General features: G+C 51.2%; 2 protein-coding genes and 1 pseudogene across 3 annotated transcripts in view; all 3 read right to left on the bottom strand.

Moving 5' to 3' along the window:
• Positions 1-678: 678 nt before the first annotated feature.
• RSKR (ribosomal protein S6 kinase related) lies at positions 679-16,901 on the bottom strand. Its single transcript, XM_080984083.1, has 12 exons — positions 16,775-16,901; positions 13,683-13,940; positions 12,327-12,410; positions 12,182-12,250; positions 10,494-10,563; positions 8,895-9,002; positions 7,157-7,197; positions 6,715-6,742; positions 5,059-5,148; positions 4,873-4,961; positions 3,556-3,666; positions 679-1,607 (listed from the first exon to the last, which is right to left on the bottom strand). Exons 1-12 carry the CDS (start codon positions 16,856-16,858, stop codon positions 1,386-1,388), a joined length of 1,254 nt encoding a protein of 417 aa, XP_080840209.1. The 5' UTR covers positions 16,859-16,901; the 3' UTR covers positions 679-1,385.
• On the bottom strand, positions 14,130-14,619 carry LOC308464634 (10 kDa heat shock protein, mitochondrial pseudogene; annotated as a pseudogene). Its single transcript has one exon. The product of its transcript is annotated as a 10 kDa heat shock protein, mitochondrial pseudogene (transcript).
• A 2,671-nt stretch (positions 16,902-19,572) lies between the features above and the next one.
• BLTP2 (bridge-like lipid transfer protein family member 2) overlaps positions 19,573-27,280 on the bottom strand; it is a 42,973-nt gene continuing 35,265 nt past the window's right edge. The window contains exons 29-39 of the mRNA XM_080984086.1: positions 26,911-27,032; positions 25,781-25,936; positions 25,490-25,611; positions 24,755-24,935; positions 24,266-24,352; positions 23,911-24,021; positions 23,002-23,137; positions 22,146-22,270; positions 21,407-21,508; positions 20,917-21,051; positions 19,573-20,101 (exon numbers count right to left, since the gene is read on the bottom strand). Of these exons, the coding sequence (XP_080840212.1) occupies positions 19,916-20,101; positions 20,917-21,051; positions 21,407-21,508; positions 22,146-22,270; positions 23,002-23,137; positions 23,911-24,021; positions 24,266-24,352; positions 24,755-24,935; positions 25,490-25,611; positions 25,781-25,936; positions 26,911-27,032 (1,463 nt within the window). The 3' untranslated portion in view covers positions 19,573-19,915. The remainder of the gene's footprint in view (positions 20,102-20,916; positions 21,052-21,406; positions 21,509-22,145; positions 22,271-23,001; positions 23,138-23,910; positions 24,022-24,265; positions 24,353-24,754; positions 24,936-25,489; positions 25,612-25,780; positions 25,937-26,910; positions 27,033-27,280) is intronic.

Here is a 27,280-nt window from a genome sequence, read left to right as displayed (position 1 = left end):
CCCCCACAAGGTCTGAGGGATGGTAGACTGACCCCCTGCTGAAAAAGTTTGCTGACCCCTGTGTTTGACTTTTATGTTTTTACATGTGTTGGAAACCACCCAGAGTGGCTGGGGAAACCCAGCCAAGAGGGGCGGGGTATAATCAATCAATTAATGGGCGGGGTATAACCAATTAATCTAGGGTTGCCATATTTCAGAAAGTGAAAATCCAGACAGAAAAGTTGTTAGCTTTTCTAGGCAAAGGTGTTTTTCTTTCTTTTTTTGGGGGGGGGGGTGAAAAAAAGCTGTTGAGCTTTTCTGCAAAAAAACTGTTGAAGGGGGGCTTTTTAGGGTTTCCACACATCCAAACATTAACAGGATTCCAGCCCAGACAAAGTTCCTGGAAATTCCGGGCGTACGCGAACCCTAATTGTGCGTCAGCTGCTCTGGGTGCCTTTTTGGGGGTACAAACACTCCAAATACATGAATGTGCTTTTTCTTGCTTGTGTTTTTCCCCTTTGGGCTCCTTTGGGAGGTAAGGGGCTGAGCAGCAACTCTGGAGAGATTGGTGGGGTGGAATAAAAAGGACACAGCCTTCCCGGAATTGAGATTTATTCCCCTCCGTTGCTAACCTTCCAGCCCCAGGTGTGCCGCAATGCGGCCTGCACAAAAGACGAGAACTCGCCATCCAACCGCAGAGACCCATAAAAGACAGATTTATTGCTCGTTTAAGAAAAAGCACAGAGACGGGGGCAGAGGAGGCGAGGAGAGGAAGAAGGTTAGGAACCAGGGTGGAGGAAAAGGTTCCTGTTCTTCTTGAACAGAGGGGAAACAGGCCAGAATCCATTCTCACAGGGGGAAAGGGGTTGGCACGTCTGAAGAGGAAGGGGCAGCAAGCCCATCACAGCCCGTCTGCCTCTTGCATAGCGAAGGAATATATCTCTCTACGGTTATTAGTCTCTCCTGTTAGATTAGCTGAGCTCAGGGTCAGGGTTGGTGGGGAAAAGAGGCAAGCTTCTGGATTCCACAGGACTCTTGCACACACAGGAAGTTGCAGGCAGCCAGCTGACAAGCCATCTTTGCCATTCTGTGCAACGCTGGCCTTACATGGGAAGGAAATTTCGCTGCGCTCGTCATCCCTGATCTCTGGGTGGCGGTCTTGCATAGTGGGAGAACTCAGTAGCCAGGGGGGTGGCAGGCAAAGTGGGGGTCCAGCCTCCCTGCCGGAGAGGGGCCGGCGCTTTTTCGGCCGGGCTTTCTGAGATCCCTGGCGGTTTCATTCGCCCAAAGAGCTGCCTGGAAGAAGCATTTCCTGAGAAGGTCTCACAGTGATTCCCGGGGGTCTCCCGAGGGCGGATTTGGGCCTCCTGAGAAGAACTGCTGCCCCCCAGGAGGATAGGGGCCACTCAGCCCGGCCACGGCTGGCCCGAGGGCGCCACGAGGTCGCAATCGAAATCCGAAAAGGTGGCCGAGTCCAGGGGGGTTTCCCGGGGGCTCTGCAGGCCCAGCACAACATCCACCGGCCGCTTCCGAAGCATCTCTGCGTCGAAGGTCATCCCGCGGAAAAAGAGGTGGCCGCGGAAGTGGTGGAGGTAGCGCAGGCGCCGCTGGGGGTCCTGGCACAGGAGCTGGACGGAGAGAGCGGGCAGCAGTCAGAGGAGACGGCAGAAGCTGCCTGGCACAAACTGTTTGCCCACCAAATGCAGAACCGCCCTGGATCCTGTGCCCCTTCTCTATGTGTCCCCTCCCCAAAAGGTTGGGAGAGTGGCAAGGGCCTTCTCGGTGGTGGCTCCCTGTCTGTGGGCTGCTCCCTCCCAAGAGAGGCTCAACTGGTACCATCATCCTGAGGAAATGGGCAAAAACATTCCTCTTTACCCAAGCCTTTGGCCATTAGATAGTCTATGGCCTGCTAAAGGTGGGGGGGGGCAGATATTATGATTAATATATGGCCTAGGACCCTCGTACTTATGGGACCACCTCTCCTGGTATGTCCCATGGAGGACCTTATGGTCTTCAAACAAAAACATTTTGGAGGTCCCGGGCCACAGGGAGGTTAGGCTGGCCTCAACCAGAGCCAGGGCCTTTTCGGCTGTGGCCCCGATCAGGTGGAACGCTCTGTCACAAGAGACCAGGGCCCTGCGGGACTTGACATCTTTCCGCAGGGCCTGCGAGACAACAGAGCTGTTCCACCAGGCCTTTGGCCAAGGCACAGTCTGACCCCCTCCTTTGGTGATCCTCGTAGAACTCTAGCCCAATGGTTGCCATTAATTTGATTTTGAATTGATTTTAGAATGAATTTTAGAATGCTGTGTTACTTTTATTGTTGTTAGCTGCTCTGAGCCCGGCTTCGGCTGGGGAGGGCAGGATATAAATAAATAATAATAATAATAATAATAATAATAATTATTATTATTATTAATGATGATGATGTTTACACTGGCCAGCAGCAACTCTCTGGGACAGGGAACCAGCCCTTCCTGGGAAGAACAGGACTGAGCCTCGAGGCCTCGAGAGAAGGGTGGCTGCTAGCCCTGGTGGCTGTGTTCTGCCCACTGCTGTCAGTCACTGGAAACCAGTCCCTGGGAATCTGGTGGGCTTCCCTTGGGGGGCGTCTGGCTGGCGACTGTGAGAGCAGGAGGCTGGACTAGGTGGGACCCACATTGCCCGATCTCCCAGCCAGGCTCTGCTTATGGAGCCTCCAGCTGCAGAGGCAGTCTATCTCACTTCCCGCGTTCTTAGGGGCACATGGCCACTGGGAGAACAGGATGCTGGAACAGACACGGCCCCTTTTTTGTCTGATCCAGACGAAGGGCTCTGTTTATATTCTTGTGCCCAGAGTGGCTGTGAATCTAAGTTTGGCCTCATTTAGGGGCAGTACTGTTGGGAGACATTCTGCACAGAAACATGTTTGTACCTTTAAGAACAGTTTCTGTGAGCCCTGGGCTAATTGGTTGCAGCTGGCCGTGGCTACAAAAGGAGAAAAGCTGCAGTTTGAACCCTGCCTGCAGAAAAACACCCACAAGCTTTGCTGTTTGTTGTTTTAAAATAAAGTCCTTATTTAATTTGGTTTTACACCTGTCTCATGGAGTCACAGTCTCTGTCATCTGCCACCAGTGGAAAATTCCCCTCTAACATGAGTAGGAAAATGAGAGTACCCCTAAACATTTTCTTAATAGAAAAAGCACTGCTTATGCCCATAAGATCCTAGTCCTTATGATCTCAAATGAAGGGCTGGTTTTAAAAAGTGCCTTGCACCCAGTCGGGTCCACCCAGCTCATTATCTTCTGCACCAACTGGCAGCATGCTGGCTGTGGGCTGAGGGGAATTGTGGCCCAAGACAACTGGGTTGGCGAAGGCCGGCTCAGATATACGTTAAAGGTTTCCGAAGTGGGAATCCCAGAATCAGAAGGGTCCCCCAGCGGTCATCTAGCCCAACCCCCTGAAATGAAGGAATTAGACCGGAGTCAGTAAGTGACTGAACCCTTTGACCACTTGCACCATCAAGTTTATGGTCTGTGCAATATCACATTTTAGATTTGCCCAAAGTTTACTATTAAGAACAAAACTGCAGCTCACCTCGCTGAGGAGAAGGCGGAGGCCCAGGCTGAGGGTGCCTGGGATGGCGTAGCTGCAGCGTTTGACGCTCTCCAGCATGCGGACGTGGTCTTTCTCAGGGGCCACCGGGAACTGAAAAGAACGTGGGAGAGCTGGATTCCTCTCTGCCTCCTCGCACATTCATGCAGGAACGCAGAGTTGCCCTAGGATCCCTGCCCAGCAATTCCTCTCTCATGCAAGTCGCCCTCCTTTGCTACCCACAAAGAGAATTTCGCTGCTAGAACACAGCTGATCCATGGAACTCACTGCTGCAGGAGGCTGTGAGGGCCACAGAGTCGACTGGAGGAGGAGGACGGGAGGAATTCCTGGAGGAGATGGCTTCTAGCAAAAATGCTTCTCAATCCCAGTTGCCGGAAACCGCAGGCAGGGAGAATGCTTTTCTGCCCGGATCCTGCTCGCAAGCTTCCCATTGGGGCATGTTTTGGCCCCTGTGAGAACAGGGATGTGGGCTAGGTCGGATCCAGCAACGGGCTGCTCCAATGGAACCTCCATGTCCAGAAGCAGTCTATCAAGATTCCTAGTCTCTCAGGGGCATTTGGGCCCTTTGAGAACAGGACGCTGGCCTGATTCCACCTCAGGCTCGCCTTATACAATACTCTCTATTGTCATTGCCCCATACAGAACAACGAAATTGAAAAATCTACATAAAACATTCAAAACCCAACAAGCCTGCTATCCCAGCTATCCCAACATGGTTAGCCCCCTAAAAACTCTGATACCCCATTTTTAAATACAATATACTCCCATAGAGACTCCTTACACTGCGTTTAAAACCAAAATCGCATTTGGGTAGAAACTGTTTCTCAGGTGGCTAGTCCTAGTCTTTATAACCCTGTACCTTCTTCCAGAAGGCAGAAGCTGAAAAAAATTATTTCCGGGGTGCGCACTATCCTGCGCTATCTCTGCAGCTTTCTTATGGCACCTGGAAGCGTAGATTTGATCCAAGGTGGGAAGAGTGCACCCAATTCTTCTCTCCGCAGTCTTTACAACCCTGGACAGCATTGTTTTTCCCCTGACCGTGCAGCTCCCAAACCACACACACGGACCATAAATTAATACACTCTCCACAGTACAATGGTAAAATGCCATCAACAGGACCTTTGAGAGATTGTTTTTCCAGAGGATTCTCAGAAAATGTGACCTCTGCTGTGCTCTCTTCATCAGGTCTTTGCTTCTTAATGGAACCTCCATCTCCGAAGGTAGTATACCTTCACAGGAGACAGAGAACTGGGGAACATGCAGTGGAGTCTCTCTCTCCAAGCTGCTTCACAGCCTTACCTTCCCAGTGGCTAAGCCATACAGCAGCACCCCCATGGACCACCAATCTGCCGCATGGGCGTACGGCCCGCCACTCAAGACCTCCGGGGCTGCAAAGAAAGAAGAGGGGAGGAGATATTGAGCCTTGCAAGGACGCCCCCCGTCCCAGTTAGCCACTGTCCCCTTTGCCGCCTTAACCGCCCGTACCCATGTACTGGAGGGTCCCACAAATGGTGTAGGCCCTTTCGCCCCAGGGCAGGTGGCGGGAGAGGCCAAAGTCAGTCAGCTTCAGATGACCTGCAGTGGGAGAGAGAAAAAATAAACAAGTTAGGGCATTGCAGCCCGGAGAGAGACCCACACAATTTGAAAATTATTTTTATTTGATTTTACAAGCATAGAGTTAGAACAATAAAAAGGTAAAGGGACCCCTGACCATTAGGTCCAGTCGTGGCCGACTCTGGGGTTGTGGTGCTCATCTCGCTTTACTGGCCGAGGGAGCTGGCGTACAGCTTCCGGGTCATGTGGCCAGCAGGACTAAGCCGCTTCTGGCAAAACCAAAGCAGCGCACGGAAATGCCGTTTACCTTCCCCCCGCAGCAGTACCTATTTATCTACTTGCACTGGTGTGCTTTCGAACTGCTAGCTTGGCAACCACCGACCTTCTGATCGGCAAGCCCAAGAGGCTCAGTGGTTTAGACCACAGAGCCACCAAGTAAATATTTGGAGATTTCTCTCAATCTCCAGACTTCCCACCATCCCCATCCATGGGTCTTATTGTGAACCATTTTGACTGCATACTGCTTCATAATCCATATTTTGCATCTGTCCATAGTGATTGTTACATTCCAAGTGTTATTAAACCCTTGTTAGTGCTTTCATCTGCTTACAGTGGTCTCCCAAATAAATTATCAATTTCCCCCATTCTTTCGTAAAGTTTTTGTCTTCTTGGTTCCTGAGCTTTCCGGTCAGTTCTGCCATTTCAGCTTAGTCCCATCAGCTTGGTTTGCCATTCCTCTCTGGTTGGGACGTATTTATTGATATTTTTTGCAATTACAGCTTTTCTTCCACAGAGCTGACGGTGTCATGCACCAGGAGTTCCCGGGGGGGGGGGGGCGCAGAGATATCAAAAGTAGGGGGTCCGTGGCTTGATTTTTGAAAAACAGGAGCTCTGCAGAACTCCACTAATTAGGAACCTCTGGCATACACGGTTATTTGCCCACAGCAACCCTGTGAGGTAGGCCAGGCTAAGAGACACCCAGACATGGCTGACTTGGGATTCGAACCCTGATCTCCCAAGTCTCAGTCCCACACTCTAACCACTGAGCCACTCAGGAAGCTCATGGGAGGGTCTGCGGATTTTGGAGGGTTTGAAGACAGGATACTGAGCACCCATCACACTGGATACGCACGTTGACTTTTAATTGCATTTTAACTACTTCTTTTATTTCTCACATTGTCCTTTATGGCGTTAACCATTTTAAATTCTACAGGGTGCACTAAATTAGAACAACAAAAAAGAGTAGCAATCAAAATGAAATTTACAGACCAAACAACATCTAGTACCATGCATTACAATGGTCACAATAGGCAGGGAAGTCATTCAAGTGGTTACAGGATTTGGGGTGGCTATTGCTGTTGTTGTTATCTGCCTTTCCTTCCTGCCCCTGCCCCCCCCACTAGAACTCAGGGCAGCTTCCAAAAATAAAAAACAAAAAACATGTGAATGATAACCACTAAAAAGCATTTAAATTCTGGTAGAATTAAAGCAACATAAAAAGGCAAATTTATTAAGGTAAGAATAATATGTTGTTTCCCCGCAGGACATTCAGGAACTCCCTCCCCTGCCAGCCCGAGCGGGACACACCTTCTTCATCCAGAAGGATATTTTCCATCTGTAAAGAGAAGAGAGCAGCCCAGTGAGGGTGTGAAGGTGCCCTCCCCTCTGGCGGCACTCGAATTCGGACCAAGGGTTCGCCAAGTGCAAGAGGCAGAGATCTGGGAAAGGGCCAGGCTGAAGTTATGCCAGGAGTTTGGGTGGTGGGCCAAATCCCCTGAGAAGGGCCAATCCCAGGGTTGGGGGTTGGAGTGGGGGGTGGGAGGCCCTTGCCCATAGCGAAAAGGCCCCCCTAAAGGCATCTCTCAGCAGGGCTGGGAGAGAGACCCCTGGAGAACGACTGCTGCCAGTCAGTGGAGACAATACTGGGCTAGATCATGGACCCAGGATCTGACTTGGGATAAGGCAGCTTCCCATTTCCCTGCCCCACAATGAAACTTTTTGGGGGAGGGGGAGGAGGTGTCTCTTGTACCTTGACATCGCGGTGGACGATGCCCAGATTGTGGAGGTAGCCTGGGAGAAGGAAGAGAAGGAAACGTCATTCCAATTTTATTTTCCATCCGTGGTAAAAATTATGGTTATTACTAAGGGCTGTGATTGCTCCAAAGTATGTGAAGAACTCTCTAGGGCTTGCCCCATTGGCGTGGGGCAAAGAGGTCAGCGGTGGCTTGGGTGAAGTTTCTCCTGTTCCACGCCCCACCCCAGTCTCCCAGAGGAGAAAGATTCCAGTAGGATTTCCTTGGAATGAGGGACAGTGGAGATAATGGGGCTCTGAGCGCCCACAGCCTTATTTGTGTGTACAGTGGTACCTTGGTTCTCAAACGCCTTGGTTCCCAAACACCCAAAACCCAGAAGTAAGTGTTCCGATTTTGGAACGTTTTTCGGAATTCGTCTGATGCGGCTGTTGGCTATTTTTTCCAGGGCACCTGCACCAATCAGAAGCCGCGCCTTGGTTTTTGAACATTTTGGAAGTCAAACGGACTTCCGGAACGGATTAAGTTTGGTGCTTTTGTTTTTGCTATTTATTTTGCGTTTTTATTTTTGAGGCTTTTTCGGTTCATTTGTTTTTGTGACTGTATGGAACCCTGTTCAGCTACTGTTCAACAATGACTATCATCAGGTATGATGCAGGTTTGAAAAATGTTTAATTTTAATTTTTATCGTGTACAATACTGTCTTATTTATTTTATAGTACTGTACAGTACATTGATTATTGGGACGCGGGTGGCGCTGTGGGTTAAACCACAGAGCCTAGGACTTGCCGATCAGAAGGTGGGCGGTTTGAATCCCCACGACGGGGTGAGCTCCCGTTGCTCGGTCCCTGCTCCTGCCAACCTAGCAGTTCGAAAGCACGTCAAAGTGCAAGTAGATAAATAGGTACTGCTCCGGCGGGAAGGTAAACGGCGTTTCCGTGCGCTGCTCTGGTTCACCAGAAGCGGCTTAGTCATGCTGGCCACATGACCCGGAAGCTGTCTGCAGACAAACGCCGGCTCCCTTGGCCAGTAAAGCGAGATGAGCGCCGCAACCCCAGAGTCGGTCACGACTGGTCAGGGGTCCCTTTACCTTTACCTTTTACATTGATTATTGCTTTCATTTTATGGATCAATGGTCTCGTTAGATAGTAAAATTCATGTTAACTTGCCGTTTTGGGGGTTGTTTTTAAAAGCCTGGAACGGATTAATCCATTTCGCATGACTTTCGATGGGAAAGCGCGCCTTGGTTTTGGAACGCTTTGGTTTTGGAACGCACTTCCGGAATGGATAAAGTTTGAGATCCAAGGAACCACTGTATATGCAACCTGAGCAAGAGGCTCACAGCAGGAGCACCCCAGAAGATACGTATTGTTTCTCCATCAGTCGCTGGTTTGGATCCAGCACAGAGCAAGCGGATCTCTTTGTCTTCGGCTCCCAACTGAGCTCACACACTCCAAAAAAGCATAGGCTCGGAGGAAGGGCCCACCCATTAGCCCGGGGGAACCCCCTCACTTCGTGGGGGCTCTTGCATCCTGGATTGTCCTTTCGGGCGCTGATGAGGACACTCAAGAGGCCAGCTCCGGCCACTGTCTTACAAAGAGACTTGTCCGGCCAGCAATGGAGTCATCTGCTAAGAGTTCAACCCTCACTCTGGACAGGACCCCCCAAATTAGAAAGGACTCAGGGCATCATCTAGACTGACCCCCCCTTGTCCCCAAACCCACAGCACTTCCTTACCAAGCACCAGGACCAACTCCGTAGCAAAGAGGCGGATTACGGCTTCGGCAAAACGCCCCACCGACTTCCAAAGGGTGTACAAATCCCCAGTACTGCAATATGTGCACACTGGTGGTCAGGGAGAGATAAGAGGGGGTGGGAAAAAGAGGGGGGTGTTACTTATAGAGTCTGAACAGAGCCTGCTAACCCCACTTTGCGCCTTTTGTACATGCAGTACATGTCCTTTTCCTCCAACGCATATGCCCCATATATCAAAAGCACATTTAAAGCACGCACCCCCTTCCAAAATATCCTGGGGACTGTCATTTACCCACTTACTGCGCTACAGTTCCAGGCACCCTTAACCAACCACAGTTCCCAGGATGGTTTGGGGAAAGCCATGCGCTTTAAATGTATGGTGCAGCCGGTGGCTTCCTCCAAAAGCAGCCCAGGAACTATCGTTTGTTCAGGGTGCAGGGAATCGTAGCACCGCGAGGGGTAAACTAAAGTTCCCAGGATACTTTGGAACGAGGGAAGAGGTGCTGGATGCTGTGCTCACAGCCTTGAAAGCAGCCACCTGCTGCCCAGGGGTGAAGGCAGAAGGAAATTCAGGGTCCAGGTGGGGTTCAAGGAGGGACAGAGGAGAGGGGGACCCGAGGCCAGCAAGAGAGACAGAGAGAGCCAATGGTGGTGCACCTCACAGGGTTCTTGTGTATGGCATTATTTTACCGTATTTACTCAAACGTAATGTGCACATTTTGCCAAATTACGCCGTGAAAATTAGGGTGCACATTAACATTCCCCAGCAGATCGGGTTTTTTGCTTCAAGGTTTTGAAAACCAAGGTGCGCATTAATTTAATGGTGCATTAGATTCGCATAAATATGGTATTCCTTATACAAATATTGAGGCACATGGTCATTCAGTGCCATCAGTATATGCAAATGTCTGGCTCATTTAAGGGTACCCAAAACCGTTTTTTCGCAATAACAACGGAACTTACAGGTGGAGAATACTTTTGTTTTTACAAAGATACCAGGTAGCTCAACTATTTTAGTAAAGTATTACTAAAATAGAAAGATCCCCTTTGCAAACAACACCATGTAAAAGTATTAACTCGGGCAAACAGTCCCTTTGTAGATCATATTATTTGAAAAAGCAATACCTTTAACTGCAAATAACATTATTTGCTAAGGGAATCTTTGCACGAGTTAATACTTTATTATCCCTGTATCTTTGCACTTTTGCTCTCCCAGGCTGTGACGCTTAACGGTCTGGGTTTTTTAGTCTTTCCCTCTTTTTTTGCACTCTCTTTTTTGTGTTAACAAATATTTTTTTAAATTTTTTTTTAACGGTATGTTGGCAAGAAGCGGGGAAGGAGAGAGAGGAGAAGCCGTTGATCCCTGCACAGGCCGTGAGAGCCAGCCGATTCCTATGGCAGGGGAGAAGCAGAACGAGCTCCGGGAAGAGTAAACAAGGAGTCACATGTGTGGGCAAAGGCTCAGCGGCACATGGCTGGACACGCACGAGGGTGGGGGGCACAGGGTGGGGAGAGAAGGACAGTGGGAGGGGGGGCAGATCTCTACTCTAGCCGAGCCCCGCAGGGCAGATGGTCACTCACTAATAAAGAGATGGCGGCGGCCTTGCCAGCTGTCTCCCAGGCAATGCACAAAAGGGTGCCTGACCTGCTTCTGGAGAACAAGAGAAAAGGGGAGCGGTGAGTGAAGGAGGGAGCCCAGCAGGGGAGGGCTTTTGGGGGGCGGGTGGCAGAGGGGCTTCTTGGATTTGGAAGACATATCAACCTCTTTGCGGAGGAAGGGGGTCAATGGTGCAGCCGGAGATCGCAAAGGACCAAAATCTATTCAGGACAAATAAACATCATTCCATCGCCACGACAATAGACGCACACAATTTGGTGGAAATAAATGCCCTCTTGAAAGGTTCGGCCTTTCGTCTTGATTCAAAATGCCACCCAAAGGCCCATCTATCGTTCACTAAAAATGAAATACAGTGGTACCTCAGGTTACATACGCTTCAGGTTACAGACTCCGCTAACCCAGAAATAGTACCTTGCTTCAGGATGAGAACAGAAATCGTGCGGCGGCAAGAGGCCCCATTAACTAAAGTGGTACCTCAGGTTAAGAACAGTTTCAGGTTAAGAACGAACCTCCGGAAGGAATTAAGTACATAACCAGAGGTACCACTGTACACGCATATAGATAACGGACACGCAGAGAGAGATTTGGTCTTCAGAGTGTGGTCTTAGAATGTTCCCTCTGGATTTTGATTCAAAATGATGCTCAATGGTGCATCTCTCCACCATCAGAATATATATATTATAGCGTCCAACATTTCTCTGATGAAAACAGAGACGTCCTATTGCATAATAATTATAACGATATTATTTCTACCCCAGCCACTCTGGGTGGCTTCCAACATATAAGAAACATAATAGAGCATTAAACATTAAAAAAAACTTCCCTATACAGGGCTGCCCTCAGATGTTTTCTAAAGGTTGGGGGTCACGTAACTCCCTATCCTCCAATATTTCTCTGATGAAAATAGGAAAAGTGGGACATTCCGGGATCAAATCAGAAACTGGGACATCTTCTGTAAATCCAGAGCTGTCCCTGGAAAATAGGGACACTTGGAAGGCCTGATATATATATATAGTCACAAACACACAAATTTGGTGAAAATCAGAGCAGTCTGGAAAGGCTCAGTCTTCCAACTTGATTCAAAACGGCGTCCAATGGTACCCAAACATTAAACACCCAACGTTTAACACAGCTAAATTTGCAGCAAAGGCTGCTCAACTTAGACAAGGTCATGTGGACTCCCTTGCAATTTAAGATTCTGGAATTTTTAATGTATGTTTTATTTACTGTTTCGTGTTTTTCTTTATAATTCTTATGCATACACTGTGTTTGTATGTAACTGTTTAGTGACCACCTGTGTTTGGCTGTCTCGTTAATAACTTGGTGCTCATTTGTTCTCTTTTTCCATATCAGGAGAAATGAATGTTTGGTGTACAGTGTATTGGTTTGGGCTGAATATTGCTATATGCAGACTAATGGTTTTACTGGTGATTTGTTTATTGCATTGTTTAGTTTATGCTGCGTTTGTGATGTCCCATTATGTCATTGTTTGCAAGCAGCATAGAAATACAATAAATTGAATAAATGAACAAAGGCCTTGAATCTCAAGTCCTGCAGGGCATCCCCAGGAGTTCAGGAAACACCCCCCCCCAAAAAAAAACACCCTGTCCCCATGAGAATAGATATTGCACCCACAGAGCTCAGGACACACCTGAATGCTGACCTCCTCCTTGCACTGCTTGAGGGTGTCTCGGCGGAGAACTTCCACTTTGGGGAGCACCTGAAAGGAAACGAGACTTTGAGGAAGAAAGAGAGGCAGAGGACTGGGGGTCTTGGGGGTCAGGCAGGGCACTCACCTTGACCGCAAAGACCTTCTCTTGCCCGCAGTCTAAGACCTTCAAGACTGTCCCAAAGGACCCCTTGGCCACAAAGCCCAGGATCTGCAAGGATGAAGAGGGACAGGGGTTCAGTGGCAGAGAACCAACTGTGCATGCAGATCCCAGGTTCCAGCCCCAGGAGCTCCAGCTTCTCTGCCTGGAGCCCTGGAAGCCACTGCTGCCAGTCAGTGCAGACAATACTGATCTGACCTCGGAATAAGGCGCTTTCCTATGTTCCTAAATAAATTTATAATAATAATAATAATGTTGTTAGCCGCTCTGAGCCCGGCTTCGGCTGGGGAGGGCAGGATATAAAAAATTCTCCTCCTTCTCCTTCTCCTTCTCCTTCTCCTTCTCTATACCCCACCCATCTGGCTGGGTTTCCCCAGCCACTCTGGGCGGCTTCCAACAGAATATTAAAAACACGATGAAACATCAAACATTAAAAACTTCCCTAAACAGGGCTGCCTTCATACGTCTTCTAAAAGTCAAATAGTTGTTTATTTCCTTGACATCTGATGGGAGGGCGTTCCACAGGGCAGGCGCCACCACCGAGAAGGCCCTCTGTCTGGTTCCCTGTAACTTGGCTTCTCGCAGCGAGGGAACCGCCAGAAAGCCTTCGGAGCTGGACCTCAGTGTCCGGGCAGAACGATGGGGGTGGAGACGCTCCTCCAGGTATAAATGGGTCTTGGGGGAGCTAGATGGGTCAATCATCTGCCTAAAGCAGCTTCCACCATTCCTATTTAAACCAGACGTCCATTCAGAACCATGAGGACTAGAAATTTGCTGTGTTTTAAGGGAAGGGCCACTGCTCAGAGGTAGAGCAAGTCCTTTTCAGGCAGAAGGACTCCGGCTCTTTCGACAACAGCGTCTCAGGGCGGTCTGGGACAAAGCCTCCGTCCATGAGACCCTGAAGAATGGCTGCCAGTCAGACTGACAGCGCTTGGCTGGGTGGGCCAGTGGGTAGAGTCAGGCTATGGCAGCTTCCGATGCTCCAAGGGGGAACGCGCCACCTCTGCTGTCCCCGGTGCGGGTGCCCGTGAGAGGCAGGGTGGTGAAGTGGTTAGAATGCTGGACCAGGGCCTGGGAGAGACCAGGGTTCGAGTCCTCCCACTCAGCCACGAAGCTCACTGGTGTGAGCCAGCTGCTGCCTCTCAGCCTCGCCTACCCCGCAGGGTTGTGGTGGGGATTAAATGAGGAGTGGGGAGGGGACCACATACAGCACCTTGAGCATCTTCGAGGGGAAAAGGTGGGATAAAAATGCAAAAGAATAATTTCCCCCAAATCTGCTTCCTGAGACTCGCTTTAATTCCCCCCACTTAGGAGGGCACTGACCTTCAGCTGGCGCTGCCCCATTGGAGGCTGGACTGGGAATTCGGGCAAGAAGAGGGAGATGCACTGGGGCAGGGTCCTCTCAGCCCCCTCCTTCGCCAGCTGGGGCAGCTTCTCCACCACAGACCCCGACTCTCGCTTCAGGGGGTTCCTGCCCGCAAAGGCTCTCTCCAGGCCCAGAAGCGTGCCGCCAAAGCTGGAGAGAAGGTTCTTCCAGCCCCGTGCCCAGGAGGCGTCGGACAGGAAACTGGCCCCACGACCCTGCGGAGAAGGACAGGCATGGGGCGAGGCCCCAAGGAAAGTAGGAGCAGACAAAAGGGACAGGCTTTAGTAACAGCAATAGCGGGGAACTTATTGGAGCGGAATGTCAGAAGATTCATGGCAAGTAGAAGAAAGCCCTTCTCCACACAGTGCCTAGTTTTTGGTTTTTTTAAGATAGTAAGAAATGTATTTTGGCTATACACATTGTTTTATTTTGAAGTCATAATGATACTTGGTAATTTGGGAGAATTTGCATTTATTAGAAAATAGAGAAATTATTTACATGATGGAACAGAACCATTTGAGCACTTTTTGTGGAATGAAAACTTAATGATAACGCAGCAAGATGAACTGTTCAATCCACATATTTTCCAAGAATATCTCCATCTCTAAATATGAAATAGTCCTTGTTATTCAGTACAACTTTTCTTCCACCATACTCCGGTAGCAGAATCTTCTCACCAACTTTTACACTAACTGGAAGAGCGTCTCCCTTCTTGCTTTTAGAGCCTGTTCCAACTGCCACAACAGTGGCTTGTAACACTTTCCCTTGTGATTTTTCTGGAATCATAATGCCTCCTTTAGTTACTGTCTTAGCTGCACACCTTTCCACCAATACACAGTCGAAGAGGGGAAGAATTTATTTAAATGCCTGTCCTGCCATGGCGTGCTCTTTACAAGGGCTCCTGCTCCCGCTACGAGGACTCCTTGCACACACAGTGCCTTGTTAAACTCTGGAACTCCCCGCTGCAGGAGGCAGTGATGGCCACCAACTTGGACTGGACAAATTCATGGAGGAGACGGCTATCAGTGAGAACAGGATGCTGGATTAGATGGGCCCTTTTTGGCCCGATCCAGCAGTCCCTTCTTATATTAAATGCTGCACAGCAGGGGGTTGGACTAGATGGCCCTTGGGGTCCCTTCCACCTCCAGAGTTCTAGGATTCTATGACAAAAACAACAACCCAAACAGCACAGATAATTCTGAGGGTTTCTTGGAGCCCCTTTGAGGTTTCTGTGTGCCTGTCTTTTGCTTTTTGACCAAGCAATATGTAAAAAATAAAAATAAAAAAGATCAGCATTAAAGTATGAGCTTTATAGAAGGAATGCTTTTAAGGTACACATAGGACAGGGGTAGGACACCTGCTATGCTTGCAGAAGGCCCCAGATTCAATCCTGGAAGGACAGGGAGAGACCCCCCCCACTCCCTGGAACTGCAGAAGGTTGCTGCCAGTCAGTGTAGGTGGGATATAAATGTACTGAACTGATTAATTAACAGCAAGCGGGGCAGAGGGTTCTCCCAGCAATGGGGGGAAGAGTGTCTGAGACTACCCTGCCCCATAATTCCCATTTGCTGCTTCTAAGACAAAGAAGATATTCACAGGCAGGGAGGACTCCACGGGAGAAGGCAGCTCATAAAATACCTTGGGTTCCATTTCCCTTGAATGTGGTAACCAGTTTAAAAAACAAATCAAAACCTCTCAAGCAAACTGGAGTCCATTGCAGTTTGACTACAAATGGAGTCTCAAGGTCCCATTTTCGCGAGGGGGCTGCAGCTGTTTGTGTCAGCAGCTGTTTCCAAAACAGTCTCCCAAGGCAGCCCCACAGAGAATGACCTGCAGCAGTCCAGCCTGGGCAAACTGTGGCGAAGCCTGCCTTCTTCCAGAAGTGTTGCAGCTGGAGCAAAAGCTAAAACCACACACAAAATCCCTCTAAAAGGAGATAGATCCAATTTAGGTCCCAAAGTGGTAGAATTTAATTTAGATTTGGGGAGGGGAAGAACCGCAACACCACCACCCTTAGAGCAGCAGCTCCCCAAATGAGTGGTAGCAAACACCTCGGGGGGGGGGCGGTGACTTTATCTAGGGGGCGCTAAGAGGCAAGGGGGTGGCAGGCGGGCACTGGAGGTGCAAATAACTCTCAGACTTTCAAAAGCTGGTCTCACTGGATCAAGTCCATCCATCTAATACATTTGGATTTTGAATAAACCTGCAGGAGCAGCAGACTGTTGCTCTTTGGCTGAACAAAAGCATTGTCCAGAATAGTGGGTTGCACGCTGCTTTTTATAGGGTAGGGGGCACCAGGGTGAATTTATTGTGTGTCTCCCGCCACCCCATTTGGGGACCACTGCAGTAGTGCTACAAAGCCAGAGGCTGGTGGGTTCCAAATATTTCTTTTGGGGGGATCCCTGTCTTGAGGAAGATGAAGGAATATATAGAGCATTCTCTGGCTGCACCCGCGGCAGAATGAGGCGGTAGAGTCCTGAGATAGCGGAGGGGCCTAGATCACATTTCAGGCAGCAAATAATAGGTGGAAGGGAAGGAGAAATGGGGGGGGGGCTACAAGGGGTTGCCTCCCCCCGTCCCGAACCCTCTGCGCCCCACGAGGCGCCGATCCCCCACCGGCAGGCTCCTTTATTACTGGGCAAGTTTGCTTTTCCCGAAGCTCCTGTCGCTGCCTCTCTCTGCCTGGCCTACCTTGCAGGGCTGTCGTGGGGATGGGGCGAGGAGGGCAGACTGGGACGCCAGCGAGGCATCAGGGCGCTCTGGCCACACAGCTCCCCTCGCAGGGCTGTCGGGAGGAGGAAACTCAGGGGCATAGCTGTCCACCTTCCCTTTTCTTGCGGGAAATCTCCTTATTCCAGCACCGTTTCCCGCTGCTGTCCCAGATTGTTAGATATCCCGTAGACTGTCCCCGGGACAGGTGAGGCTGCCGATCCCTTATTTTCAAATCTGAAAGTTGACAGCTATGCTCAGGGGAGAGGCCCAGGACAATGGAAAGAGGGGCGAGGCGAGGGCGAGGCGCTCTGCACATGCCCAGAGGCAGGAGCCTTACCTTGAGCATCCCGGCGGGCGGCGCCTGCTCCGGCGCCCGGTCCTCCTCGGGGCTGGAGCTGCTGCTGCTCCCCGCGCCTCCCATGGCCCCGCTGGCGCCTTCGGCCCCTCAGCCCGCCCGCCCCATGGCCAGCCCCATCGCCCGCTCCGCGCTAAGCCGCCTTACGTAAGCAGCGCCGCTAAGCCGGATCGCGCAGAGAGACTCTCTGGCCCCGCCCATGCAAATCTCAGGACCTTGGGCCCCGCCCACTCGCGCAAAGCCACGCCCCGTAGGCAAATATAAGGACCGCCCTCCTTAGGATGAAAAAACGCAGCCCCCCCATGCAAAACAGGTCCGCCCCAACCGTCCTATCATTATTCAAGCCACGCCCCTCATGCAAAACAAAGCCGCTCCAGCTGCCTCATTATTCTCAAAGCCACGCCCCTTATGTAAAACGCAAGACCTGTGCTTCTCAGGATGCAAATTGCAGCCCCGCCCCCGCCACCCAAGCTCCGCCCCTCGAGCAGAACAGATTCCCCTCCCCACTTTATTATTATGCAAGCCACGCATGATAACATTCACCCCTATGTGTCTTTCGGGTTGCCCACCCTCAATTCCTTATTCCCCGCCCCGTATATATTTTATTCCGCCCTCCTTTATTATGCAGGCCACGCCCTTTATGCAAAATAGAGCCCCGCCTGAGATTCTTATTATGCACGTCGATGGGGCGGGCCCTTGATACGCTTTATGCTCCACCCAACCTGCCCCAGGGAAGGGATCTGATTGGTCTCAGCCCCACCCCCTCCTGCCTAATGCATCAAGCACACCTGGGACTTCTCCCTCCCAGAAACTGGTACCCAGAGCATCTTTCTTCGATAGCAACTTGCCGTGGCATCTGTGTGGCAGGAAGGGGCAGTGTGCCCACTGGCAGATGAGACCCTGTATTACCATGCATTTTTTTGAGTCTTCCACCAGACACAGAGCTCTCCTTAATTTGTTTTTCCAGTGCTGCAAAAGAGGCCCTGGTATGAGCCTCTTCAACTTTCTTAAGAGGGTCCCAGGTGGGGTGAGACCCCAGAGTGGGCTGGAGTGGCTTAGGGTGCCCCTTTTCTGCAGACCACATACTCCTTGCGTCTGAAGAGGGGGGCTGGTCAGTTTTGCTCCTGGGTTCAGTCCCCAGAAAGGGCTGGGCTTGTCCAGACAATACTGAGGTGGATGAATCAGCACTCAGACTTGGCCTCCAGCAACCTCTTGACTGCTGGTTTGATGGCACCAGGTGATAAATTGTTTTCTGGGGTGGGTGACAGCCTGACACTCATCCACACCTTCCTGCAAGGAAACCACAGACGAGACACAGGTGTCTATTTGGACTCTTGTGGGTGCAAATCGTATCAGAGTGCTCAGCTTCCCCAAAGCAAAAAAAGCACTCCTGAAATTTACCTACTATGTGCCCACTTGACTCTTTTCATTGGCAAAACTGGCTACAGGGGTCACATAACACCCATTCTGCGTTTGTAAGAACATGGTCTTCTGGCATGGCAGCACCTTGACTTTGGAACTCCCTGCCTCTTGACATGAGGCAGGCACCTTCACTGTAGTTTTTTTTGGCACCTGCTAAAAACACTTTTATTTTCTTTTGTGCACCACTTTGATGTTTTGTGTGTGTGTTTTTAACATTCCAGTGGTGTATAATCTTAATGAAATAATGTACCAGAGCAAGTCAGAACCGTAGAGTTGGAGGGAACCCACAGGGCCATCTAGTCCAACCCCCCGCAATGCAAAGGGTGCTTCCATGGCTGTGGGTGGGTGATTCTTAAGATCAAGCTTTGCTCAGCAGAGAGGAACTTGCACGCATTTGGCTCTGGGTGCTGCCTGCCTGTCCGCCTCTGCTTTTAACATTCTGTGTTCCGATGATCCTTCAATGGATGCTTGTCTTCCCAAAAATGCTGCTGTGAGCAGGAGTGAAAGATTTTAAGAGGAGCTTTCCATATGAGTGCAACCCACTGGGCCTGAACCCAAAATAATTCCTCATCTTAGTTTCTGCCAGACCTTTCTACTGAGTCCCCTGGAAGTCGCCCAAGGTCACCTGCTTTGTTGGCCTCATTCCATACGCTCCTCAAGTGTTTCTGCCTGCCTGGAATTTGTCCTTAAACTCTGGTAATGACTCCTGCCTGCCTGGGATGGAGGACAGATACTGTGTTTGTTTGTGTGCAAAGACTAGCCTGCTGTTTAAAGGTAAAACCTGCATTTGTTGCCTCACCGTCTCTGGCCTGTGACCCCCGCCTACCACTAGGTTGCTGCCAGTCTGGCCCCTGACACATTGCCCAGAAAAGATTATGGCCCTTAGGTTTGATAATAGGTTCCCCAGGACTAAGTTCAACTCGGATTAAGTTGAGCTCAGGTCCGCTGGATTTAACAGGCCAAAGTGAGCCATTGCTGTGAATTTCAATAGGTCTCCTCTCTGTAAGAGTTAAAACTGCATCCCAGTCAAGCTGTGAGGGGGGGCAGATAGAGGCCAGTTTTGAAAAGAGTCCCTGTAGCAAATGCCAGTGATATTTTAAGGGCCCCAGGGAGTAGCAGTATAGAGCCCGCCTGGTCTGGAATAAATGGTTTTGGTGAAAGCCCAAATTCGAGCCCTGCCAGCCGGAACAATTTGAGAGTAGAGTTGGAAGGGACCCCACGGTTCATCTAGTCCAACCCCCTGCAATGCTTAGATGCAGCAGGGCCCTGCAAAAGGAAGGTGGCACAGTGCAGCTGAGGAAGGGCCCCAATTCCCCTGCTGGCTGCCCAGAGAGAGTAAAGACAGACACACACCCAGCTCCAAATGATAAACTCTCTTATTTAAACTCTGTTCCCCTCCCGTTTCCCAACAAACAATGCATAGAGCAGCAGGCGGACAGCAGGGCACCCCCCACCCAGCAACCACGCCAAGGCCAGCGCAGACAGCCCTGGTCATCGTCCCGTGGCGCCAGGCCCCCAGCTCCCGCGGGGTGACACTCCGGCCACAAGGCATCCAGCGGGGCTGGGTCCCTGGCTGTGTCCGGACTCTCTGGGCGCCTGCACATCCCATGTGCCGCAGGAAATTTGGTCCCTGGTGGCGGAGACGTCCTCCCTGCCACCTCCTCTCTTCTCCCCGGCCAGCGGGGCAGCGGAGCAGAGGCCTCACTTGCGCCTGCTGAAAATGGACTTCTTCCCGGGGACCTTTTCTCCGACGCTCAGGCCAATGAGGAGCCGGGCCTTCTCGTCCTCCTCCTGCTGCTGAACGTGGCCCTCCAGCTTGCCCTCCTGCTTGCCCCGGGAATCGTTGCCGCCCGTGGCCGGCTTGAGCCGGAGCTTCTCCTTGATGACCTGCAAAAAAAGGGCACGAGAGGGAAAGGGGGCGCTTGTCTGCTCTGCTCCTTAAAAGAGGGTGTGGGGTGAACTTTCGGGTCTGTCCCCCATGCTGCTGCCGGCTGGCCAAGTTTGATTCCCGATTATTGCATTGGGTTGGACTAAATGACCCTTGGGGTCCCTCCCCGTCCTACAATCCTGTGATCCTTTAGCTGCGCTTCCTGCACTGCAGGTCAGGCTACATGACTCTTGGGGTTCCTTCCAACTCTACAATCCGACGATTCTAGGCGGGTTGGATGGTGCGCCTGCCAATCACCTGGCATAATGGTGCCAGGGGGTGTGGCAGGTGGGTTGTCCAGCCCACCTGCTGACGCTTTGAGACTGCTGATAAAATATAGCTGAAGGGCTCTTCGGATGCTTTTATGCAGCCTCCACCTCCAGAGACAGTCTATCTGGAGTCCTAGGTTCTGTGGGGTGTTTGGCCACTGTGAGGACATGATGCTGGATTAGATCAGCCTGATCCAGCAACCAGGCTGTTCTTATGCTCTTATAAACCCTAAGAGAGCTACTGCTGGACAGTGTAGGCAATACTGGTGGCTAGAGGGACTCTGCAGACGGCCAAGTCCTCCGTTCCTAGAAGGCCACCGAAGGCTACTAGCTGCGACGGCTGTATGCCACCCTCATAGGACCCTGTTGTAAGGCTCCTTCCTAAGCCCTGGCAATCTTTCGAGCAGAGGCCTGGCAGGCAGAGGGTGAACCAGAAACTCCCCCCCTTGCAGTCTTTGGCCCATCCCGTGCCCCTTCCCCACACCCTCCGCCAGCACCCACTCTACCTGCGCCACCAAGGCCTTGCGGCTGTCCCGCTTCACCGCCATGGCAAAGTCCAGCCACGTCCAGGTGTTGTTGTGGTATTCCAGGCAGGGCAGCACCAGGTTGAGTTCGCCCCAGTCCACACTGTTCTTCTCCCCCTGGGGAAGAGGGTGGAGAAGTAGCAGGTCAGGGGAATAGGGACACCCTTCTCCTCCTCCCCGCCATGCTCCCCGCACCCTAGCCCCAGGAAACGGGAGCGCCCACATATCTGAAGGTTCTGGATGGGGTTAAGGCGGCAGCAGACGCAAGCCGGAGCCAAGAGGTTGTGTGGGCATCGCCCAGGATGCCACAGCATCCCATTTGGGGACAGAGAGAAGGGAGTTCTTCGCACAGCTCATGGCTAACTTATGGAACTCTCTGCCACATGATGTGATAGTGACCACGACGGTAAGGAAAAGCCATGCTGCATTCATGGTCTGCGCCAAAACCCCAAACCCAGGACGACTAGCTGACCTTGTAGCTCACGCAGAGCGGCACTTGTGGGATCTTGATGTAGATGAACGAGTTATTCATCGCTGCCCTTTCCTTCATCTTGTCGATGTCGTCTACTGGGTACTAGAACCACAGAATCATGGAACTGAAGGGTTGGAATCACAGATAAAGACTCCCAGGCAGGCGGCCACCCAACTTCTGCTTAAAAACCGCCAAGGAAAGAGAGTCCACCACCTTTATTTTTTAATTTATTAAACTTGTATACTGCCCTTCATCCATAGATCTCATAAAAATAAGAGAATAAATCACAGAATACATAATAAAACCAAGAAAAAACCACACAAAACAATACCTTCCCCACAACACGTTTAAAAGGGTATTGGATGTAATCAGCCAAATCGGCCTGGCTGAAGAGGAACATTTTCGCCTGGTGCCTAAAGGTGTGTAATGAAGGTGCAAAGTGAGCCTCCCTGGGGAGAGCAGTCTACCTTCCAAAGGAGTCCATTCCGCTATAGGGAGGGAGGAAGGAGCCTGTGTTGGGAGAAAGCACCAAGGGGCCCCATCTGCCAGCCAGGTGGGCGGCATATGCATATACGTAACATAACATAATGACCCTCCTCCAAACCCAGCCCAACAATTATTATTATTTTTAATGATAAAATTCACTGTGCATGGCTGTCAGGTTGCAACCAGCACATTGGGGAACACCAACGCCCCCTGCGCCCACGTGCTCTCACACCCCACAAGAGGGGCAAGTTACCTCTGGCGTTTTGCGGAAGGAGCGCCTGACCCCTGACGTCCGGTTGAGGCCCTGAGCCATGCCCTTCCCCGTCCCCAGGGAATCTTCGGAGACCATGAGCTGTCGGGGCTTCACCACTGGCATGCCTGCATAGGGCAGAAAGAGGTGCAGGGGTGGGGTTCTGCTCCCAGCAGCTCCCCGCTCCCCACAGCACACTCACACATAAAGCCCCGTCCCTCCCCAGTGAAGGCGGAGTAGAGGGAGAACAGGGAATCGCTCAGGGCAGTCTCCTCTGTGGGGATAGGAGCTGGTCACAAATTTATTTCTGCCCGGCGCAGTGTTTGGGCAAGTGCCAGGTCATGGCAAAAGTGCACTGATGGGGTGAAACCAGATGGGTAACAGCAGCAAGAATATTATTGGCCCAAAAATGGAAGCAAGAAGAGTTACCAACGATTGAAGAATGGAGGATGAAGTTAATGGACTATGCAGAATTAGATAAACTAACAGGAAGGATTCAAAACCGGCGAGACCAGAAATTCACGGAAGACTGGAGTAAATTTAGGGACTATTTGAAAAGTATTTGTGAAGAACAGACGACGTTTGTAGGGTTGCAAGAAGTTTTGTGAGGAGCATTATTAGAAGTATTGTAAAAATGGACAAGGGGGAGGATGATTTGTTAAGAGATGTAAAGGCAATATAAAGTTAAGAAATGCATAAGAAGTGGTTAAAACGGTGGATCATCAGAAGGGCTGATGGAAGTCTAAAAAGATTGTATAAGTGATAAGTTTTGTGGTACATTTTATAATTTATATGTTAAAATTAATAAAAAATATTATTTTAAAAAAAGCGCACTGATGGGAGGCCAGGAGGAGCTCACCTGTCGTCACCAGCTTGGACTTGTCCTCTTCATCGCCCACCTCCTCCTCCTCCACGTTGCGTCCCGGGAAGAAGAAGCCCATCATGCGGTGGAAAAACTGGTGCGTCAGCTGGATGGTGAGGGGCACCACGTTCACCTGGCCGGGGCGGGAGGGGCGGTCAGGATCCCTGACATGTGGAGCCTTGCCACCCTCTCCCTCCCACCCCATTCTCCCTCACATGATTCCATAGACTGCCTGGACACAGAGGAATGGTGGGGGGAACCAGCGGGGAAGAAGGCCAGGAGATCTGGGGTGGGACAACGATGAGTGGTCAGAGGGAGAAGAGGGGGCAGACTGGGAGGAGGAGGTGTGAGAAGCTGAAGAGGTGACAGGGTTTGGTGAGCAGGAAGAGGCTGGAGCAGAGAGCAGTGCAGAATCAGAGGCTGGAGAGGAAGGGGGCCAGGAGACAGGAGGCAGGCAGGGGAGGAAGCCCTCTTGCTGCAACCAGCTCCCTTCCCCTTTGGTCTCCCAGAACCAGAAGAGGGATGAAAAGGGAGGAGCAAAGAGAGACAAGACAGCACAGCCTTAGGCTGCTGGGGAAGGAACTGGGAAAGGAGACGTAAAGATCAGTGGAAGGCAGGGACCTTCAGTCCTTGGAGCAAGACCTACAGGGAAGTGATCCCTGGAGATTTTTAAGCAGAGGTTGAATGACCATCTGTCCTGGATACTTTAGCTGAAATTCCTGAATGGCAGGGGGTTGGACTGGATGACCCTCAGGGTCCCTTCCAACTCTGCAATTCTATGATCGCTAGACCTGCACTGGTTTCTTTGACTAAAGAGTTAACTTCAATGACACCAGTGAAGTTAACCGACTCCAGCTCCTGCCACATGCATCCCATCACCTCTCTCTCTCCCATGCGCCATCTCACCTCGAAATGCTCTTTGATAGAGATGCCACCCACTGGTGGCCGGACTTTGCTGAAAATCCGCAGGGCCAGCTGGCGGCCGGACTGGCAGGTGCTCTGAGGGCGGAGGACCACCTGCAGGCAGGAGCAGACAGGGCAAGGTTGCTGTGGTCACAAATGTTACACCCTACCCACTCAAAAGAAGAGGCTTCGTCATAGGGCTTGGCAGGCTCAGGAGCAGTGGGGAAAACACTCTGTGTATGCCCAGAGCATTCATAGGCAGAGCCCACGCAATGGCCCCAAGCCTCTCCACCTTCCAGGTTGGGCAGTGGGGAGTCCAAGGGGCGGGGGGGGGGGGAGTGCTGGCTCTGCCACTGACCTTGTAGACGGCGTTGGGGAGGAGGTTGTTCATGGTGACCCATCCCAGCTCCAGGAGGTGTTCGGCCGTGTCGTCCGACTTATTCACCTGAGAGAGGGAGAGAGAGAGAGAGGAGGCAGCACGGTGAACCCTGACCATGGCAGCATCTGCTGTGACCCCCACTCTCCTCCTTGGATTCCTACATTGCAGGGCGTTGGATAGATAATAATAATAACAATAATTCATTATTTATACCCCTCCCATCTGGCTGGGTTTCCCCAGCCACTCTGGGCGGCTTCCAACAGAATATTAAAATACAATAGTCTATTAAACATTAAAAGCGTCCCTAAACAGGGCTGCCTTCCAATGAAGCTGCCATCCGACAAAGCAGTGTGGCTTTCAGGGCAGAAGTTAAACAGACACTACAAGCTCAGTTTAATTAATTAATAAAATATTTCTCATTCTCCTGGTGTCATAGCTGGGGGTCCCCTCCCCCCTCTTCCACCCCACCTTGCTGTACAGGAAGCGCTGCAGCTCCAGCTCAGCAATGCCCAGCTGCCCGTCCTCCTCGGTCAGGCGCCACCGGGCCTGGGCAAAGTAGAACTCTGTCCGGCGGGCCACCCCCACGTCCTCCGGCTGCTTCCGCAGCTCCATCTTGTTGGCCCGCTGCAGCTGGAAGTCCTTGAAGCACCTGGAGGGAGGGGGGCAAGGTGAGGAGATGGGGGGAGGAATAGGGGCACAGGGAGAGACTTGGGGGGCAAGGAGGGCCCGCAGCCTGCGGCCAGGGACATTGTGAGAGGTGGAACCGCAGCTGTGCAAGTAGCGCCTCCATCTTCCCTTTCTTTAACTATGTTAATGCCCAAAATCAAGACTTCCTTATGCCAAGCGCTCAGTCTTCTCAGTGGAGAGGTTGCGTTAAGTTATGTTTGAACGTTGGATGTGTAGGATTATGTCTGAAGTCCATGGAAAGAACAGACACCATTCGATGAACTGCTAGGTAAGTGTTTAATGGTTCTTCCATTGGTATTTGTTTAAAAATTTTATGTTCTGTACTGCCCTGAGATCCAGGGGTATAGGGCGATATACAAATTTAATAAATGAAGAAATAAATAAAATAAAAGCCAATAAGTATTTGTTTTTTTCTAAAAACAACAACAACATGGGGCTCCTAGGTTTAGAGGCAGTCTACCTGCTCAGGATAACCGCTGCGACTGGGCGCCTCCAGAGGGAGCTTGCCCCTCCTACCTGATGAGGATATTTAGCTCTTCGCTTTCCTGCTGCAGTTCCGCTTTCTCCCGGCTCAGCTGCTCCTGCAGCTTCTGGTTGTGGTCCAGGAGAGACTCGTTCCGGCCGTCGTCCTGCAGCGACTGGAGGAAGGAAGGAAGCAAGCAAGCAAGCCGTCACGGTGCGCATGGGGACGTGGGATCTTGGGGCCCCCGCCAACCTGCTGCCCCCACTGCCTGCCCATCCCGCCTTGGAGAGGCACGCAGGGCAGGTCGGCCTGGCATATGGAGGGTTGAGGGGAGCGAGAGTCACCTTCATGACCGAGTACATCTGCTTCTCCAGGTGGCGGATCTGGGCCACGTGCTGGCGGACGGCCTCCTGCAGGTGCAGGATGCTGCTGCGCTGCTCCTCGGGGTTGCTGGAGATCTCCAGCTGGAAGCGGACGCGCTGCTTTTTCTCGCTGTGCTCCTGCGAAAATGGAAACGTGGAGGGGGGAGGTCTCGAGTCATAACCTCAAGACCTGGGCAGGGACAACATGGAAAGTCCAGGGGTCTCGATCCAGCGGGGTGAGTGGATGATGAGAAGGACCCTGCTTTGCCTGAGACCCGGGAAACCATGGTTTCTTGTCCTTGTCTTACAAAACTACAGCTTGCTGAACCCAAAAGCTTAGCTTAGGTTAGCTGTGGTTTGTTCAGCTACCCCACCTGAGATGCAAAACAAGCCAGGGTTTTATTTGGGGGGGGGGGAGAAACAACCATGGTTTGCTTGTTTGCTTGGCTGTGGGGTGGCTTGCAGGGTAACCAGACAAAGCATGGTTAGAACAAACTGTGGTTCAGTGGTAAGTGCAAACTATGGGCATCGAATGGAGATGGATGCTGGACGATTCGGGACAGATAAAAGGAAAGACTTGTTCACGCAGTGAAAGAACTTTGGAACTCTCTGCCACAGGAGGCAGTGATGGCCACCAGATTGGAAGGCCTTAAAAGAGTAGACAAATTCCTGGAAGAGGAAGCAGCTATCAGTGGCTACTAGCTGCCATGGCTATCCTCTGCCTCCACTGTCAGAGGCAAGTGAACTTCTGAATACATTTGCTGGAAACCCCAGGATGGGAAATGGCTCTTGTGCTCGAATCCTGCTTGTGAGTTTCCCTTGGGGGCATCTGATCAGCCTCTGTGAGAGGAGTAGGCTGGATTTTTGGAACCTCCCGCTCCAGAGGCAGTCTACCTAGATTCCTAGGGGTATCTGGGCTCTGGGAGGACAGAAGGCTGGCCTAGATGGGGCCCCCATGGCCTGATCCAGCAGCCTTTTCTTACGTTCTTACAGACAAACCATACTTTAGCACTCTGCAGAAACGCAGGTAATGTAACCATTACATACTCCAGCCTGCTAGGATTTCTGAGGCTAACAACAACAAATAGCTAGTCCCCAATATGTCCTCCCACCTTGCGCTTGGGCTCCACGTGGAGCAGGAGGTTGTTGACAATGTCGAGGATCATGGCGTACTGCGCCGGGTTGGTGGAAATCTCCAGGTCATGGTGGATGAGAGTGAAGGTGTCCGCGGCCCCTGGAGGGTGGGTGGGGGGTAAAAGAAGAGGGCAGAAAGATGCCCCCAAAACCCTTCATTCAGAACCATGAGGACTGGAGCCTTGCTTTGTTTAATAATAATAATAATAATAATAATAATAATAATAATAGTATTTATACCCTGCCCATCTGGCTGGGCTTCCCCAGCCACTCTGGGCGGCTTCCAACAAATATTAAAATACAGTAATGCATCAAACATTAAAAGCTTCCCTAAACAGGGCTGCCTTC

Source organism: Podarcis pityusensis, assembly GCF_964106645.2.
Source record: "Podarcis pityusensis genome assembly, chromosome: 15".
NCBI lineage: Eukaryota > Metazoa > Chordata > Lepidosauria > Squamata > Lacertidae > Podarcis > Podarcis pityusensis.
The sequence above is the reverse complement of the archived record's forward strand: the minus strand, read 5'-3'. Positions and strand labels throughout refer to the sequence as shown.